This window comes from Mytilus edulis, chromosome 14 (genome assembly GCF_963676685.1).
Source record: "Mytilus edulis chromosome 14, xbMytEdul2.2, whole genome shotgun sequence".
Taxonomy (NCBI): domain Eukaryota; kingdom Metazoa; phylum Mollusca; class Bivalvia; order Mytilida; family Mytilidae; genus Mytilus; species Mytilus edulis.
This window is the reverse complement of record NC_092357.1, coordinates 19949569-19968779: the sequence shown is the minus strand read 5'-3', so window position 1 is coordinate 19968779 and position 19211 is coordinate 19949569. Positions and strand designations below refer to the sequence as shown.

The 19211-nt window shown below is 30.7% G+C and overlaps 1 protein-coding gene across 1 annotated transcript in view; it reads left to right on the top strand.

The window, feature by feature from the left end:
* Positions 1 to 19211, top strand: part of LOC139502938 (uncharacterized) — a 67920-nt gene that overhangs the window by 26375 nt on the left and 22334 nt on the right. The window contains exon 2 of the mRNA XM_071292612.1: positions 2172 to 2265. Within this exon, the coding sequence (XP_071148713.1) occupies positions 2172 to 2265 (94 nt within the window). The remainder of the gene's footprint in view (positions 1 to 2171; positions 2266 to 19211) is intronic.

Genomic DNA, 19211 nt, shown 5'->3' with positions numbered 1-19211 from the left:
AAATTTCACTTTCTGTAGGATGCCTGTCGTCATGTACATGTATATAATTTTGCATGTTAAAAAGGACTTTAAATTTATATAAACAATGCTCTAAATTTTGATAAAATATGTCAACTTCTATGCCTTAAGATGATGAATTTGATTCAAAAATGTTGGGTACCAATATATTATAATATATTTACACGAGTTAAATGTCTCGTGAAATCATAAGAAATTTAACTTGTTTTACGGTTTCTCTTGTTTCTTGTCTTGAAGCTTCTGTGAGGTCTTTAACAGTGCAGTCAATAGAGTATCTTACAGTGTGGAATCTCAACATTACTCATCCTGTTGGTGTTAACATAATGCATACTTATCCCAGACTTCAGGAAAGCTCGTCATTTAGGAAGATTTTCAAAAAGTTGAAATTTTGCATATCAATTTAGTCACATAGTCACAAATTTTTGCATTAAATTGCTATAATTTACATGTCTCAGACAAGTTTATGACCCTCATCTAATTAACGTTTAGAACAGGTGTTCAAAGTTTTGAATACAGGTTATCTGCTTATTGTCATCAGATGGGTCACTTATTTGTTAATTATTTAAAATAAAACCTCATAATTGACTATCATCATTATTTCTCAAATGACCACAATTTGCAAAGATCTATGTTTTCCCCCAGAAAGTTCTTATTTAAATTTCAATATTTTTTAAACGATCACAATTTGCTGTTTGTTAATGTTAGTTGAGTTTCTTCATGGGAAAACATATTTTCGTCATACATGTATAAAATAACGCATGGTTACCAAAAAAAAAAAAAAGCCTGCCTGCCGGGTCTTTATACATTTCCAATGTTAGGGGAAACCAACAATTAATTTTCCATGGAAAAATAATTGATGGTTTCCCCTAACCGGACCGGGTCATTCTTTAACCGCCGGGTCATTTAATTTTTCTGTAAAAAAAAATAAAAAATTGGTGTTTTTTTTTTTAAATGATTAATGAATGTATCCTTAAAAATATACAATACAGTTTAACACTAATGCAGTCAATGAAAATATATGAATTCTACAAGAAATCCTTAAAAGCAGTTTGAAATAAGTGAGTCTTGAGTTGCAACCATTCCAAGTTGAAGGAGGGATGTTTGTCGGAGATGTTGTTAATTTTGGGAACAAGTTCATTGAATTCCAATGCACAGATAATGAGGTTGAAACATGCATTGAAAAAGCATGTAGGGCTGCTAATACCCATGCAGTCAGCGCCTTCCAGCTGTTAATGGGCATGGCTGGTGGGAGGTGATTCCTTTTAAGACAAAACATAGTGCACTTTACTATGAATGTTATATAAGATTCATCAGTGATGATGGAGATCAAAACATTTTTAAATCTCCCCCAAATAAATGTGAAGTGCCGAGACGACTAAAAGTGTTGGAAATATGCTAGATTATAGTTCCCTAATAGAAACAAAACATATAGATATAGATATAAAACAATGCATGGTTACAAAAAAAAATAGCATGCCTGCTTTTCCCATGTTAGGGGAAACCAACAATTAATTTTCCAAGGCCTAGGAAAAAAAAGAGATAGAAAAAAACCAAAGAGACTTAATTGTCATGTTGAAGGGAGATAGAAAAGGGTCATGTAGAAAAAGAATTTGGGAGAGAAAGACACCTGAAATACTTGCAGTCAACCAAAAACATTGAACAAAAAAACTAAATAATGAGCAAGACTAACCCAATCAAGGGCCAGGGTGATCTTGTGTTCTCCAGAAGGGTAAGCATGATCACATACTACAATATTATTTCTATTACAAAAAAATGATATGTGTGTTTCCTATTACCCTACACTGTATATCCTCCCTTACTTTAAAAGCTAAAAAGTAGCCTACCCTTAAAACAAATTTGGTTATTTTTCTATAAGCGAGTTTCAATGTCAGAAAGTCCCTCCCATAGAATCAATTAAAAAAAAATGGTAAAATGAAAAAAAATCCCAACACTGCATGTAACTACTCTTTTTTTTTCAAAAATGTAATAGGAAAGAGACACATATTTTATTTTTTTGGCTTGATGTGGCATTTAAATTTGATTTTCATATTTTTAACCCATGTCATACAATGTACATGTATATAATGAATGCTGTTAATTAGTGAGTTAACATCATGAACATTGCAGAGTAAATATTTAGTTTCTTTTAATAGAATGACCAATTACAGAAATCTTCAAAAATGCTGTTCAGTTTAGTTGTACATTTTGGAGTATGGATGATTGTGTGTAATGGTGCCTTTTTTCAAGGTAAGGCTAAGGCATAAAAAGAATTTGTTTGTTTCTTCAATCCTAAATGTCTCTGTCTCAGACCCTCCAATCTTAAATTTTAAGGATGACTTACAAGTTATCTGAATCCTTTTCACAGAAATAAAAAATAAACACCCACAAAGTGAAACATTTGATTTAACTCTGGCATGTTTTATTTTCAACAGTTATTCTTGTTCAACTACGTACATGTATACCAGAATAAAGACACATAAGATTATTCTTGTTTTCATTCTGTTTATACATGTACCATTTCACTATACAAAAATATATTATAACTGGATTAATTTATATACATGGGTACCAATTTTTATACGTCTGCTAAAATTAAAAACAAAATTGGTTGTATATATTGGTATCACATCGTCATCTGAACACGGATGATTTCCGGATAATAACTTTAGTATAAGTGAATAGAAATCAATAAAATTTTAACAAAAGGTTTAAAACCACTAAAGGAAGGTTGGAATTGGGGGTTTTGGTCTCAACAGTTTAGGAATTATGGACCAAAAGGGTCCAAAATTAAACTTTGTTTGATTTCATAAAGAAATGAATTATTGGGGTTCTTCAATAAGCTGAATCTAACCGTGTATTTAATTTAGATTCTTAATATGTTAATTTTTGGTCCTGTTTCCAAATTAATCTACATTTAGGTCCAAAGAGTCCAAAATTAAACTTAGTTTGATTTCAACAAAAATTGAATTCTTGGGGTTCTTTGATATGCTGAATCTGAACATGTACTTTTTGATTATGTGGCCAGTTTTCAAGTTGGTCTAAATAGGGATCCAAAATTATGCTGTAGGGTGTTTATATATCAATATGATTGCATAGCAATACGAATTTACAATTCTGTTAAATATTGCATCCAATTCTTAAAGTTTGGATTATTGAAACAATGCTTGGAACATTACAAGGTATCCTAAAATTTACAAATCTTGTATTCTGCCTACATATGATTTATTAAATTAGTTGAGAAGAAAAATGAAATTGAAATTTCAATCTTTTAGAAATGATTCAATTGTTGTCTCTATAACATATATATATTAAATTAAAATACTATGAAACTAAAACAAGTCTTGAAATCAGCTTAAAAAATCATTTTGCACAGAATTACCCATCGAGTCTTTGACTTTGGTAGAAAAAGCAAGACATACGATCCTACATTTCGTCGGCAGCTGCGTCCACAAATATTGACTGTGGTTAAAGTTTATGAAACTTTAATAACTTTCTTGAACTCTTCTGGATTTCTACCAAACCTGGACAGAAGCTTGTTAATGTTACCTTATCCAAGCATCATTTATGATGTGAAGGATAAGGTGCATTATATGAAGAAGCCAAAGGGCTTCAAGGGTTAATAAGTAAACCTTTACTTTATGTCAAGGCTGTACGCCTTTTTTCACAGCTGAGTGATTTTTTGTCTGACCACTACTATATAATATAAAAAAAGAAGATGTGGTATGATTGCCAATGAGACAACTATCCACAAAAGACCAAAATGACACAGACATTAACAACTATAGGTCACCGTACGGCCTTCAACAATGAGCAAAGCCCATACCGCATAGTCAGCTATAATAGGCCCCGATAAGACAATGTAAAACAATTCAAACGAGAAAACTAACAGCCTTCTTTATGTAAAAAAATGAACGAAAAACAAATATGTAACACATAAACAAACGACAACCACTGAATTACAGGCTCCTGACTTGGGACAGGCACATACATAAATAGTGTGGCGGTTTAAACATGTTAGCGGGATCCCAACCCTCCCCCTAACCTGGGACAGTGGTATAACAGTACAACATAAGAACGAACTATAAAAATCGGTTGAAAAAAAAGCCCGTGCAGAGTAGTGACCAGCCTCTTTTTAAAAAAACCAAACCGCTTTGGGCATTTATTGGTCTTAATATTTATTTTTGGGACGGGAGTATTTCTGATTATATAATTTGGGAGGGTACATATTAACCCTCGAAGCCTTTTGGCTTCTTCATATAATGCACCTTATCCTTCACATCATAAATGATGCTTGGATAAGGTAACATTATATATCATAATCCTGGGCTTGCTCAGGTTAATAGTGAACTCTTTGTAGCTCCAATAAATGCAACTTCCAAAATAGAATAAGAAATAAATGGAAATTAATAACCAACTGATCTCATGAACATTACCAGTAAAAAATTTGAACAGAGATATAAACAAAGAAATTCACCAAATATAAATATCCAACACAAAACTACATTTTTGTAATTTGAAAATCAGATCATTCTGACAATTTTTTGTTTAAGACGGACAAGTCTTTGCTCTCAAGTCTTTGTTCCACATACTTTTAAATTTCATCAAATACCAAAATTAAGTCTAATTAGACCCAGTATAAAGCAAATCTTTCACCTAAAAATTCTTGTAACAACGCAGAAAAATTAAAATATATGATTAATTCTTTTAATCTTGTTGTCTATTAATATGCATCACACAATATAATTGGAAAACTATAATTATGTCCATCACTAAATCTTTATATGTCCATACACGCAACGCGATATCATCGCAAATGTCCAGTCACTATTCACTATTAAGAATTAACATCTGGAATAATGGTTCCTTCATCTCCAAACCAGACACAAGTTGGTTCCTTTTTCCTTTTTCCTTTTTCGATATTCAAATTTTGAAAAATATTACAAGTCCAAACTAAAAATTTGTTTTCCTTCAAAAAAAATTTTCCTCAGAATTTTTTTTTCCTCAAATTTTTTTTTCCTCAAATTTTTTTTTTTCCTCAAATTTTTTTTTCCTCAAATTTTTTTTTTTCTCAAAATTTTTTTTCCTCAAATTTTTTTTTCTCAAATTTTTTTTCCTCAAAATTTTTTTTCCTCAAATTCTTTTTTCCTCAAAAAGTTTTTCAAATTTTTTTTTCGTTTCCTTATTCGGTTTCTTTTTCCTTATTCGGTTTTCATTTCCTTATACAGTTTATATTTCCTTATTCGATTTCCATTTCCTTATTCGATTTTCATTTCCTTATTCGTTTTTTTTTTCCTTTTTCAATGTTTATTTCCTTTTTCAATGTTTATTTCCTTTTTCAGTTTCTATTTCCTTATTCGGTTTCTATTTCCTAATTGGATTTTCATTTCCTTATTCGATTTCCATTTCCTTATTCGATTTCCATTTCCTTATTCGGTTTCTATTTCCTTATTGGGTTTCTATTTCCTTATTGGGTTTCTATTTCCTTATTGGATTTTCGTTTCCTTATTCGATTTCCATTTCCTTATTCGATTTCCATTTCCTAATTTGGTTACTTTTTCCTTTTTCAATCTTCATTTCCTTTTTCGGTTTCGATTTCCTTATTCGGTTTCTATTTCCTTATTCAGTTTCCATTTCCTTATTGGATTTTTATTTCCTTATTGGATTTTCATTTCCTTATTCGGTTTCTTTTTCCTTATTCGGTTTCTATTTCCTTATTCAGTTTCCATTTCCTTATTGGATTTTCATTTCCTTATTCGGTTTCCATTTCCTTTTTCGATATTCAAATTTTGAAAAATATTACAAGTCCAAACTGATTTTTTTTTTTCCTTCAAAATTTTTTTCCTCAAATTTTTTTTTCCTCAAAATTTTTTTTCCCTCAAAATTTTTTTTCCTCAAAATTTTTTTTTTCCTCAAATTTTTTTTTCCTCAAAAAGTTTTTCAAATTTTTTTTTTCGTTTCCTTATTCGCTTTCTCTTTCCTTATTCGTTTTCATTTCCTTATACAGGTTCTATTTCCTTATTCGATTTCCATTTCCTTCTTCAATTTTCATTTCCTTATTCGGTTTCTTTTTCCTTTTTCAATGTTCATTTCCTTTTTCGGTTTCTATTTCCTTATTCGGTTTCTATTTCCTTATTGGATTTTCATTTCCTTATTCGATTTCCATTTCCTTATTCAATTTCCATTTCCTTATTCGGTTTCTTTTTCCTTTTTCAATGTTCATTTCCTTTTTCGGTTTCTATTTCCTTATTGGGTTTCTGTTTTCTTATTGGGTTTCTATTTCCTCATTGGGTTTCTATTTCCTTATTGGATTTTCGTTTCCTTATTCGATTTCCATTTCCTTATTCGATTTCCATTTCCTAATTCGGTTTCTTTTTCCTTTTTCAATATTCATTTCCTTTTTCGGTTTCTATTTCCTTATTTGGTTTCTATTTCCTTATTCAGTTTCCATTTCCTTATTGGATTTTCATTTCCTTATTGGATTTTCATTTCCTTATTCGGTTTCTTTTTCCTTATTCGGTTTCTATTTCCTTATTCAGTTTCCATTTCCTTATTGGATTTTCATTTCCTTATTGGATTTTCATTTCCTTATTCGATTTCCTTTTTCGATATTCAAATTTTGAAAAATATTACAAGTCCAAACTGAATTTTTTTTTTCTCAAAATTTTTTTTTCCTCAAAATTTTTTTTCCTCAAAATTTTTTTTTACCTCAAATTTTTTTTGTCGTTTCCTTATTCGCTTTCTCTTTCCTTATTCGATTTTCATCTCCTCATACAGTTTCTATTTCCTTATTCGATTTCCATTTCCTTATTCGATTTCCATTTCCTTATTCGCTTTCCATTTCCTAATTCGGTTTCTTTTTCCTTTTTCAATATTCATTTCCTTTTTCGGTTTCTATTTCCTTATTCGGTTTCTATTTCCTTATTCAGTTTCTATTTCCTTATTGGATTTTCATTTCCTTATTGGATTTCCATTTCCTTATTCGGTTTCTTTTTTCTTATTCAGTTTCTATTTCCTTATTCAGTTTCCATTTCCTTATTGGATTTTCATTTCCTTATTGGATTTTCGTTTCCTTATTCGGTTTCCATTTCCTTTTTCTATATTCAAATTTTGAAAAATATTACAAGTCCAAACTGATTTTTTTTTTCCTCAAAAAGTTTTTCAAATTTTTTTTTTCGTTTCCTTATTCGGTTTCTTTTTCCTTATTCGATTTTCATTTCCTTATTCGGTGTCTATTTCCTTATTCGATTTCCATTTCCTGATTCGATTTTCATTTCCTTATTCGGTTTCTTTTTCCTTTTTCAATATTCATTTTCTTTTTCGGTTTCTATTTCCTTATTGGATTTTCATTTGCTTATTCGATTTCCATTTCCTTATTCGATTTCTGTTTCCTTATTCGGTTTCTATTTCCATATTCGGTTTCTATTTCCTTAGGTAGCACTCCACAGTTAAAAAATAAAATGAAAAATGAGCCACAAAATATTTTATCATCTCCTATTCCTGGATTTCTAATACATTAACCTAACTGTTTGTGTTGTACATGTGCATATGTATGTAATCAGTATCTTCCATAGATTTGATTTTCAAAAGTGAAAAGGGTGAAAATTAATTCCTTTTATGTGTATCCATGGCAACATTCTGCATTTATTTCCCATAAAATATTGCAAAAAGGGGGGTGAACATATCACATTTCAACCAAAAATTTGGATCAAACTAGAATTTCAATGCCTTTGAGTGATACCTTTTCAGAAACTGTTTCCCTAAATCTTCCTAATGATCAAATAAAAAATGGGTGTCTTTCGCCTCATTTTTTCGTAAAATCCAATCACAAAGTTCGTGCGATAAAAAGTTGGAAAAAAAACATTGCAATAATTGCCGGACCAGTGTATGGTAGGGACATGCAAATACGGACTGTCATACAGAAAACAGCCTATATTACATACATTACATAACCTTGATGTTCATATAAACCCAATACAAAGATTATTTTAATACTCAGCTATCCAAAAATGAATTTTATTGCACACTAGCTCTCATATTTGAAAAATTCACAGGGGCCAAAATGCGAAACTACACATCTAACTGTGGAGTGCTACCTTATTCGGTTTCTATTTCCTTATTCGGTTTCTTTTTCCTTATTCGGTTTCTATTTCCTTATTCGGTTTCTTTTTCCTTATTAGGTTTCTGTTTCCTTATTTGATTTCTTTTTCCTTATTAAATTTTCATTTCCTTATTCGGTTACTATTTCCTTATATTTACAACTATCAAACATCAACACACACCAAACTGGATGTAATTGAAAGATATCTAGAGGTCAATATACAGGCTCGAACAAAAGACAAAAAAGGAAAAATATAGCGAGCTTTTTTGGGATGAAGATGTAGTAAAGACCGAACGTCAGTTTTAGTCGGATATACTTTAATGTTAGTCTTACATGTTGTTCTGGAACTCATTCCTCATTTATTCGTCAAGTGATCATCATTTTATATTGTTAACGTTTCATTGCGTACATCGCTTAATGTGCGCCAGTTTTAGGAGTTTTATACAGGACAGTGTAGGAATCCATGTTACTTTCCCCTTTCTCTGAATAACGAAAACTGCTCAGCGGGTCATGTGCACAACTACAAGGAACATTCAGCGGACACGTTCTTCTTCTTCTTCCGGTAAGCGGCCACCGTCAACTGGTTGTCCAAAGGAACAATTCATGGCTAACCACAGCGTGAGTTACATTTAAAACATTACAAATTTTGTATTTACATCAGCCAAAAAAGGAAAAAAGAAACCAAATAAGGAAATGGAAATCAAATAAGGAAATGGAAATTGAATAAGGAAATGAAAATCCAATAAGGAAATAGAAACCGAAAAAGGAAATAAACATTGAAAAAGGAAAAAGAAACCGAATAACGAAATGAAAATCAAATAAGGAAATGGAAATCGAATAAGGAAATAGGAACTGTATAAGGAAATGAAATCGAATAAGGAAAAATCAACCGAATAAGGAAACGAAAAAAAAAAATTGAAAAACTTTTTGAGGAAAAAAAATTTGAGGAAAAAAAAATTTTTGAGGAAAAAAAAATTTGAGGAAAAAAAATTTGAGGAAAAAAATTTTGAAGGAAAAAAAAAATTCAGTTCGAACTTGTAATATTTTTCAAAATTTGAATATCGAAAAAGGAAATGGAAACCGAATAAGGAAATGAAAATCCATAAGGAAATGAAAATCCAATAAGGAAATGGAAACTGAATAAGGAAATGAAAATCCAATAAGGAAATGAAAATCCAATAAGGAAATGAAAATCCAATAAGGAAATGGAAACTGAATAAGGAAATAGAAACCAAATAAGGAAATAGAAACCGAAAAAGGAAATGAATATTGAAAAAGGAAAAAGAAACCGAATAAGAAATGGAAATCGAATAAGGAAATGGAAATCGAATAAGGAAACGAAAATCCAATAAGGAAATAGAAACCCAATAAGGAAATAGAAACCCAATAAGGAAATAGAAACCCAATAAGGAAATAGAAACCGAAAAAGGAAATGAACATTGAAAAAGGAAAAAGAAACCGAATAAGGAAATGGAAATTAAATAAGGAAATGGAAATCGAATAAGGAAATGAAAATCCAATAAGAAAATAGAAACCGAATAAGGAAATAGAAACCGAAAAAGGAAATGAACATTGAAAAAGGAAAAAGAAACCAAATAAGGAAATGGAAATCGAATAAGCAAATGGAAATCGAATAAGGAAATAGAAACTGTATAAGGAAATGAAAATCGAATAAGGAAAAAGAAACCGAATAAGAAAATGAAAAAAAAATTTGAAAAACTTTTTGAGGAAAAACAAAATTTGATGAAAAAATATTTTTAGGAAAAATATTTGAGAAAAAAAAATTTTGAGGAAAAAAAAAATTTGAAGAAAAAAAATTTGGAGGAAAAAAAATTTTTGAGGAAAAAAAATTTGAGGAAAAAAATTTTGAAGGAAAAAAAAAATTCAGTTTGGACTTGTAATATTTTTCAAAATTTGAATATCGAAAAAGGAAATGGAAACCGAATAAGGAAATGAAAATCCAATAAGGAAATGAAAATCCAATAAGGAAATGAAAATCCAATAAGGAAATGAAAATCCAATAAGGAAATGAAAATCCAATAAGGAAATGAAAATCCAATAAGGAAATGGAAACTGAATAAGGAAATAGAAACCGAATAAGGAAAAAGTAGCCGAATAAGGAAATGAAAATCCAATAAGGAAATGAAAATCCAATAAGGAAATGGAAACTGAATAAGGAAATGAACATTGAATAAGGAAATAGAAACCGAAAAAGGAAATGAATATTGAAAAAGGAAAAAGAAACCAAATTAGGAAATGGAAATCGAATAAGGAAATGGAAATCGAATAAGGAAACGAAAATCCAATAAGAAAATAGAAACCCAATAAGGAAATAGAAACCCAATAAGGAAATAGAAACCCAATAAGGAAATAGAAACCGAAAAAGGAAATGAACATTGAAAAAGGAAAAAGAAACCGAATAAGGAAATGGAAATTGAATAAGGAAATAGAAACCCAACAAGGAAATAGAAACCCAATAAGGAAATAGAAACCGAAAAAGGAAATGAACATTGAAAAAGGAAAAAGAAACCGAATAAGGAAATGGAAATTAAATAAGGAAATGGAAATCGAATAAGGAAATGAAAATCCAATAAGGAAAAAGAAACCGAGTAAGGAAATAGAAACCGAAAAAGGAAATGAACATTGAAAAAGGAAAAAGAAACCAAATAAGGAAATGAAAATCGAATAAGGAAATGGAAATCGAATAAGGAAATAGAAACTGTATAAGGAAATGAAAATCGAATAAGGAAAAAGAAACCGAATAAGGAAACGAAAAAAAAAATTTAAAAACTTTTTGAGGAAAAAAAAAATTTGATGAAATAAAAATTTGAGGAAAAAATATTTTTAGGAAAAAAAATTTGAGAAAAAAAAAATTTTGAGGAAAAAAACATTTTTGAGGAAAAAAAAATTTTTGAGGAAAAAAAAAAATTTGAGGAAAAAAAATTTGGAGGAAAAAAAATTTTTGAGGAAAAAAAAATTTGAGGAAAAAATTTTGAAGGAAAAAAAAATTCAGTTTGGACTTGTAATATTTTTTAAAATTTGAATATCGAAAAAGGAAATGGAAACCGAATAAGGAAATGAAAATCCAATAAGGAAATGAAAATCCAATAAGGAAATGAAAATCCAATAAGGAAATGGAAACTGAATAAGGAAATAGAAACCGAATAAGGAAAAAGTAGCCGAATAAGGAAATGAAAATCCAATAAGGAAATGAAAATCCAATAAGGAAATGGAAACTGAATAAGGAAATAGAAACCAAATAAGGAAATAGAAACCGAAAAAGGAAATGAATATTGAAAAAGAAAAAAGAAACCGAATTAGGAAATGGAAATCAAATAAGGAAATGGAAATCGAATAAGGAAACGAAAATCCAATAAGGAAATAGAAACCCAATAAGGAAATAGAAACCCAATAAGGAAATAGAAACCGAAAAAGGAAATGAACATTGAAAAAGGAAAATAAACCGAATAAGGAAATGGAAATTGAATAAGGAAATGGAAATCGAATAAGGAAAAGAAAATCCAATAAGGAAATAGAAACTGAAAAAGGTAATGAACATTGAAAAAGGAAAAAGAAACCAAATAAGGAAATGAAAATCGAATAAGGAAATAGAAATTGTATGAGGAAATGAAAATCGAATTAGGAAAAAGAAACCGAATAAGGAAACGAAAAAAAAATTTGATGGAAAAAAAATTTGAGGAAAAAATATTTTTAGGAAAAAAAATTTGAGAAAAAAAAATTTTGAGGAAAAAAAATTTTTGAGGAAAAAAAATTTTGAGGAAAAAAAAAATTTGAGGAAAAAAAATTTTTGAAGGAATTTTTTTTTTTAGTTTGGACTAATATATTTCAAAATTTGAATATCGAAAAAGGAAATGGAAACCCAATAAGGAATTGAAAGTCCAATAAGGAAATGAAAATCCAATAAGGAAATGAAAATCCAATAAGGAAATGGAAACTGAATAAGGAAATAGAAACCAAATAAGGAAAAAGTAGCCGAATAAGGAAATGAAAATCCAATAAGGAAATGAAAATCCAATAAGGAAATGGAAACTGAATAAGGAAATAGAAACCGAATAAGGAAATAGAAACCGAAAAAGGAAATGAATATTGAAAAAGAAAAAAGAAACCGAATTAGGAAATGGAAATCGAATAAGGAAATGGAAATCGAATAAGGAAACGAAAATCCAATAAGGAAATAGAAACCCAATAAGGAAATAGAAACCCAATAAGGAAATAGAAACCGAAAAAGGAAATGAACATTGAAAAAGGAAAAAGAAACCGAATAAGGAAATGGAAATTGAATAAGGAAATAGAAATAGAATAAGGAAAAGAAAATAGAATAAGGAAAAGAAAATCCAATAAGGAAATAGAAACCGAAAAAGGAAATGAACATTGAAAAAGAAAAAAGAAACCGAATAAGGAAATGAAAATCGAATAAGGAAATGGAAATCGAATAAGGAAATAGAAACTGTATAAGGAAATGAAAATTGAATAAGGAAACGAAAAAAAAATTTGAAAAAACTTTTTGAGGAAAAAAAAAATTTGATGAAAAAAAAATTTTATGAAAAAATATTTTTAGGAAAAAAAATTTGAGAAAATTTTTTTTTGAGGAAAACAAATTTTGAGGAAAAAAAAATTTGATTTTGAGGAAAAAAAATTTTGAGGAAAAAAAAAATTTGAGGAAAAAAAATTTTGAGGAAAAAAACATTCTGAGGAAAAAAAATTTTGAAGGAAAAAAATTTTTCAGTTTGGACTTGTAATATTTTTTAAAATTTGAATATCGAAAAAGGAAAAAGGAAAAAGGAACCAACTTGTGTCTGGTCATCTCCAATCTGTTAGTTCCTGAGACAGTACATCTCCTGATGCAGAAAAAACCCGGAACTGTATCTCTAAGTCATTATCAGCATCAACATGATCAGGCTGTAAAGTATGATTAAACACTGAATGAACATAATTTGAATTTGTATTGTCTACCTCAATATCCTTACAGTAAAACTTTTTAAAGGTCTGAGCTGATGCCCAATTTGCTGTTTTCAGGATATCATTTAATGATATACCTGCTCTTTGAGCTGCAGGAGAGGATGCAGATCTGTATGAATGAGCTTTAAATTTCAACACATTTATGCCTGCATTAGACAGTACCAATTTTAACCATCTGGCAATTGAACAGCTTGTTACAGCTTTTAAAGTTCTGAATGAAATAAACAATTTACTACTTTTTCTCAAGTCTTTAGTTCGGTGAATATAATGTTTTAAAGTTTCAACAGGACAAATTTCTTTTTTTCTGAAAGACAGGAATAATAACATCTTGTCCTATGTTTTAGGTCGTGTCGTCTTTAATAAATTTGTGACACGAAAAATAAATGATGTGCCTGTACTGAGAACAGAGTTTAAATTAAGACTTGCAAGTGTTTGTGATCTTTGAGCAGATGCTAGAGCAATTAAAGCATCACATTTTAGAGTTAACATTTTTAAATCCAAATCCTGTAACGGGTACAGAGATTCTAAATAGCTCAATACTTTGCCAACATCCCAAGTAAACAAATATCTTGGTCTTGGTGGTCTAAGATTAAACACACCTTTCAAAAATCTTTGAATATAACTGTTATTTTCAAAAGATAAGTTACACAATAAAGTCAGTGTCTGACATATTGCTGATTTATGACTATTTATACAGCTATAAGATCGTCCTTTTTGAAACAACATGGACAGATAATCTAAGAGTAACTTTACAGATGGAGAAGTGGAACTAGTTTGTCTTGAATTACACCACAAAACCCAGCTTCTCCAAGAGTATTCATACTGAACATTGGTTGACTTTCTCCAAGATTTAAGAAAGATTTTTGTAGTTTTGTCTGAAAAACCTTGATTAAGGAGATGTTTCCTGAAACAAGACAGGCGATAAGAAACATTTTTCTTGTGTTCATTGTATGACTTTGATTGTTGTGTGCTAGAGTTAGCAAGTTTGACAACTGAGGCAATTTTACAGGAAAATCTATTAATGCTTTCAATAGCATTAGATACAATAACTGAGTTGTTCATACAGGGACGATTAAAATTGCCCTGCATACCTGATCGTCTTCTATCTTTTTAAGTACTCTGCTGATTTGACTGAAAGGAGGAAATATATAAGGATATAATTTATGCCATGAAAATGAAAAAGCATCAGTTGCATAAGCATCAGGATCTGGAAACCAGCTTACAAAATTATTCAATTGTTTATTTAGCCTTGAGGCAAACAAATCTATATCTGGGATGAAAAAATGTTTGGTTACTTCATTAATCAAAGAGCAGATTGCTCTGAGGGATACGATTGCCGTTGTTTCATTGACACATGTATACATGTAGCTGGATAATATTATTTTCAAAACTAATTCAACTGCACATTTAAAATAGTTACAAAATAGCCAATCACGGATAAAAGTGTATGAACAATGTAATCAGGCCTATGTTCTATTTTTGTACTATCAATTCCAAGTTTACTTTCCACAGCAGTCACTGAGACTCAGACTGAGAGAAGGTATTTCACTTCGTATCTTATCACCTATTTTCCTACGTTAATTCTAGGAGGAACCCCATTCCTAACTCTTTAAATATTTAATTTCCTTTGGGTCAGTGATCATGACTCCTTTCCGTACACATTTATCGGTTTAAAATGCGATAGTTTTTAATATAATACGACGTTTATTGACCGTTCGTCCGTCCGTTCGTTCGTCCGTTCGTTCGTCCGTTCGTCCGTCTGTCCCGCTTCAGGTTAAAGTTATTGGTCGAGGTAGTTTTTGATGAAGTTGAAGTCCAGTCGACTTCAAACTTGGTACACATGTTCACTATGATATGATCTTTCTAATTTTAATGCCAAATTAGAGATTTTACCCCAATTTCACGGTCCACTGAACATAGAAAATGATAGTGCGAGTGGGGCATTCGTGTACTGAGGACACATTCTTGTTTTAGGTTACCTGACCTGAAAGGTCAAGTGAGCTTTTCTCATCACTTGGCGTCCGTCGTCCGTAAACTTTTACAAAAATCTCCTCCTCTGAAACTACTGGGCTAAATTTAACCAAACTTGGCCACAATCATCCTTGGGGTATGTAGTTTAAAAATGTGTCCGATGACCTGGCCATCCAATCAAGATGGCCGCCATGGCTAAAAATAGAACACAGGGGTAAAATGTATATTTTGGCTTATATCTTTGAAACCAAAGCATTTAGAGCAAATCTGACAGGGGTAAAATTGTTGGTCAGGTCAAGATCTATCTGCCCTGAAATTTTCAGACGAATCAGACAACCTGTTGTTGGGTTGCTGCACCTGAATTGGTTATTTTATGGAATTTTTGCAGTTTTTGGTTATTATCTTGAATACTATTATAGATAGATATAAACTGTAAACAGCAATAATGTTCAGCAAAGTAAGACCTACAAATAAGTCAGCATGACCAAAATTGTCAGTCAACCCCTTAAGGAGTAATTGCCCTTTATAGTCAATTTTAACAACTTTTCGTCATTTTTGTAACTTGTACAAAAATCTTCTCTGAAACTACTGGGCCAAATTAAACCAAACTTAGCCACAATTATCATTGTGGTATTTAGTTTAAAAAATGTGTCCGATGACCCCGCCTACAAAAAAAAAATGGCCGACATGGCTAAAATTAGAACATAGTGGTAAAATGCAGTTTTGGGAAAATGACGCAGTCATTGTTCCATTACTGGCGACCTGAACTTCATTACATTTCTCTGCCTACCGCGCTTGGTTTCGTATTTACTATTTTCTATACAAACTGGAATTTGCTTGTGTTATCATTATGCATGAGAGGTCATTGTGTAGCAGCCAGGAACCAGTTTACAAACTAACTGGTTTCTGCTTGTATTCCACTACACTCGAACAAAGTGTTGTAGTTTGACGGGAACCAGTTTAGAATTTGTAAACTACAAAACGTAATCGGTTATTGTTCATTCCGTTTTGGTGTTTCATACCGACTTTAATGGTTTGAATAAGCTTAAGACCCTTCAAACATTAATGTGATAGGTATATTAAAGACTGTTTTACAAAAGGATGGAACTGTTTTGCTTTCAAAGTCGTACTATAGTGATATCTGTTATGCACGGATTTCCATTTTCACCGGTTAATTTCTTCTTTTACACGTGCTTTTGAAACTTCCTGTTTAAACATCGCAAGTTTTAAAATTGTTTTTTGAGTGAATTTAACTTATTTTAACAATCATGAAGCGTTCCAGAATCATTTTCAAGCAGTTTCTTCTTTTCTTTGATGATGGAAAATAGGTTTTTCTCAAGAAAATACCGCAAACGATCGCAGAGGAATTGAAACGTACAAGTCAAGTCGGCACCTGGTTAAATAGGCATCTAGTCAAATCGGCACCTATTTGACGTCAATTCGGCATCCAATAATATTTGTTATAATATTTTCTATTCAATTAATTAATAACTGTTACCAAGTACATAGTGAATATGTTGTTGTGTATAAAGGTAAACAACGAAGCCCTTACCCAAGTTGTTGTTTTAACAATTAGACAATTATTAAAATAAAATGGAAAACTATGAGTCCCTTTCAATAAATCAAACTTTCATGCCAAATAATAAGCAAATTTAAGGTGGTTTTTTTTCCAGTAAAGTTTAAAAAGCATTAAACAAACAATCCTGTAAAATGCTCAACTGGTTTAAATAATGCATAAACATATCCAATATCTCATGTATTAGTCCAAATAATTATGACGTCTGGCAAGGCTATTTAATTTTTTTTCTGTGATGTCTTCCTATGAAGTTCGTAGGAAGGCTTCCCAGAAAAAAATTAATATAGCCTTGCGGTCATAGAAAGGTGTCCCAAAATAAAATTTAAAAAGCCTTGCCAGACGTAATAATTATTTTGATTACTCATATATATATCATTAAAAATACACCAAAAAAGTCATTAAGTTGAGAAAAATAAATATATACAAAATGTACATGAACACCCAAAAATGTGAAAGTTAGTATTTAACTCTTTTTGCTTAAATACTGAAAAAAATTCTGGCAACCCCTTACTTATTTTTTACTCTTTTTGCTTAAAATACTGTTAAAATTTATATTTAACATGGGTGACGAATTGACTAAATCAGGTGTCGATTTAACCAGGTGCTGATTTGTCCAGGTGCCAATTTAACCAGGTGCCGGTTTGACTAGAATTCTTTGACAAATGTTTGAAATTACCTGAGTTTCATTAGACCTTTGATAACAGTAACAAAAAGATTATTTACTTAATATTTTGTGGGAGAAGGGGGTTCAGACTATGTGGTATCAGGTCTGTTCGCGCCCAATACACTTTCGCACCCTACACGTTCGCACCTCGCACGTTCGCACCCAAGGTCCGTTTGCACTCTACTCATTCGCGCCCAATTTTAATTCAAATTCAAGTTGAATAATTGGAAAATCATGATTGTTGTTTTAAATTGCTTTGGTGTAAATACTGAATGTATTTATAGCTTGGTATGAGTAAAACATTGAAGATTTTTAAGGAAAAACACAAAAGATAATTGTTTTTAACAGCTTGGTCCCTTTGATCTGAAACAACGAATCAATAAAATATAGGAACCAAAATATAGCAATCCACTATTATAACCAAAACATGATAAAATCTATTCAACACACAGAAAAAACATAGTCAGAATCTCACTTCATTTTGAAAGAAGTCAATGAAACAAAGTTATAGCAATACACTAACCAAAACATGATTAAGAGTTATTCAACACAAAATAAAACATTGACAAAATACCTCTTTATTTAGAAAGGATTATTATAATTTTTAACAATACGCTATCTAAAACATGATTAAGATTTATTCAACACAAAAAAAAATGCTGTCTCACTCTATTTTGAGACAATGACAACAATTATACTTATAAGAAAACACTTGCTTACAGAGTTATTAAATACAAAACCAATTAAGATTGGGTGCGAACATGTAGGGTGTGAAAGTGAAAGGGGCGAACATGAGTGGGCGCGAACGGACCCGGATTCAGACTATGTACCAGTGAGAAATATACAAGCCTTTCTACGGTATTTATTTGTACAATTCAGGTAGTCTTGACCTATTCATTTGTCTTAAAAAACAGCCAGTTGTCACCTTCACTTCACACACACACACATATACGAATATCAATTATATGCTTACGAGACATGTTGCATTGTTAAACTAATTACGGTATGTGAAAATCAAGACTTGCATAAAAACTATCCCAATATTAGAGACAGTGGTGTCATTTTTCTTCAGAGCTTTCGGCTCTTTGATTGCTTTATATCTTTGAAACTAAGACATTTAGGGCAAATCTTTCAAGATTTAAATGTCCATCAGAATAAGATCTATCCCCTCTCAAAATTTCAAATGAATCTGACAACCCGTTGTTGGGTTGCTCATGCTGCCCTAAAATTGGTAATTTTGAGGAAATTTTGCAGTTTTTGGTTATTATCTTGAATACTATTATAGATAGAGATAAACTGTAAACAGCAATAATGTTCAGCAAAGTAAGATCTACAAATAAGTCAACATGATCAAAATTATTAGAGGACCCCTTAAGGAGTTATTGCCCTTTATAGTCAATATTGAACAACTTTTGTCATTTTTGTAACTTGTACAAAAATCTTCTTTTCTATAACTATGGGCCAAATTTATCCAAACTTGGCCACAATCATTACTAGGGTATCTATTTAAAAAAAGTGTCTAATGACCCCGCCTACCACCCAAGATGGCCGACATCAGTAAATACAGTAACAGGTGAGCGACACAGGCACTTGAGAGCCTCTAGTTTAAATTTAAATGATGCATATGATTTAAAATTATGCAACAACAATAACCTTCAATAGCAGACATACATAGAAAAAATCCCATGAGTTATAAATTAATAAACTGAGTGGAGAAACCAGAGCAACCATTCAATCTAAAACCCCTTGAAGTCAAGAAAACTATACGCATGCGCATAATTTCCAAAACAAACCCTGGAGCAAGAACGTATATTAAATGTTTATTAAACGACGTAGATGGTTCTCTATTTCTTTATGGAAGTACAATCTCAAATATCAGTTTCATAACGGTAACCTAAGAAAAA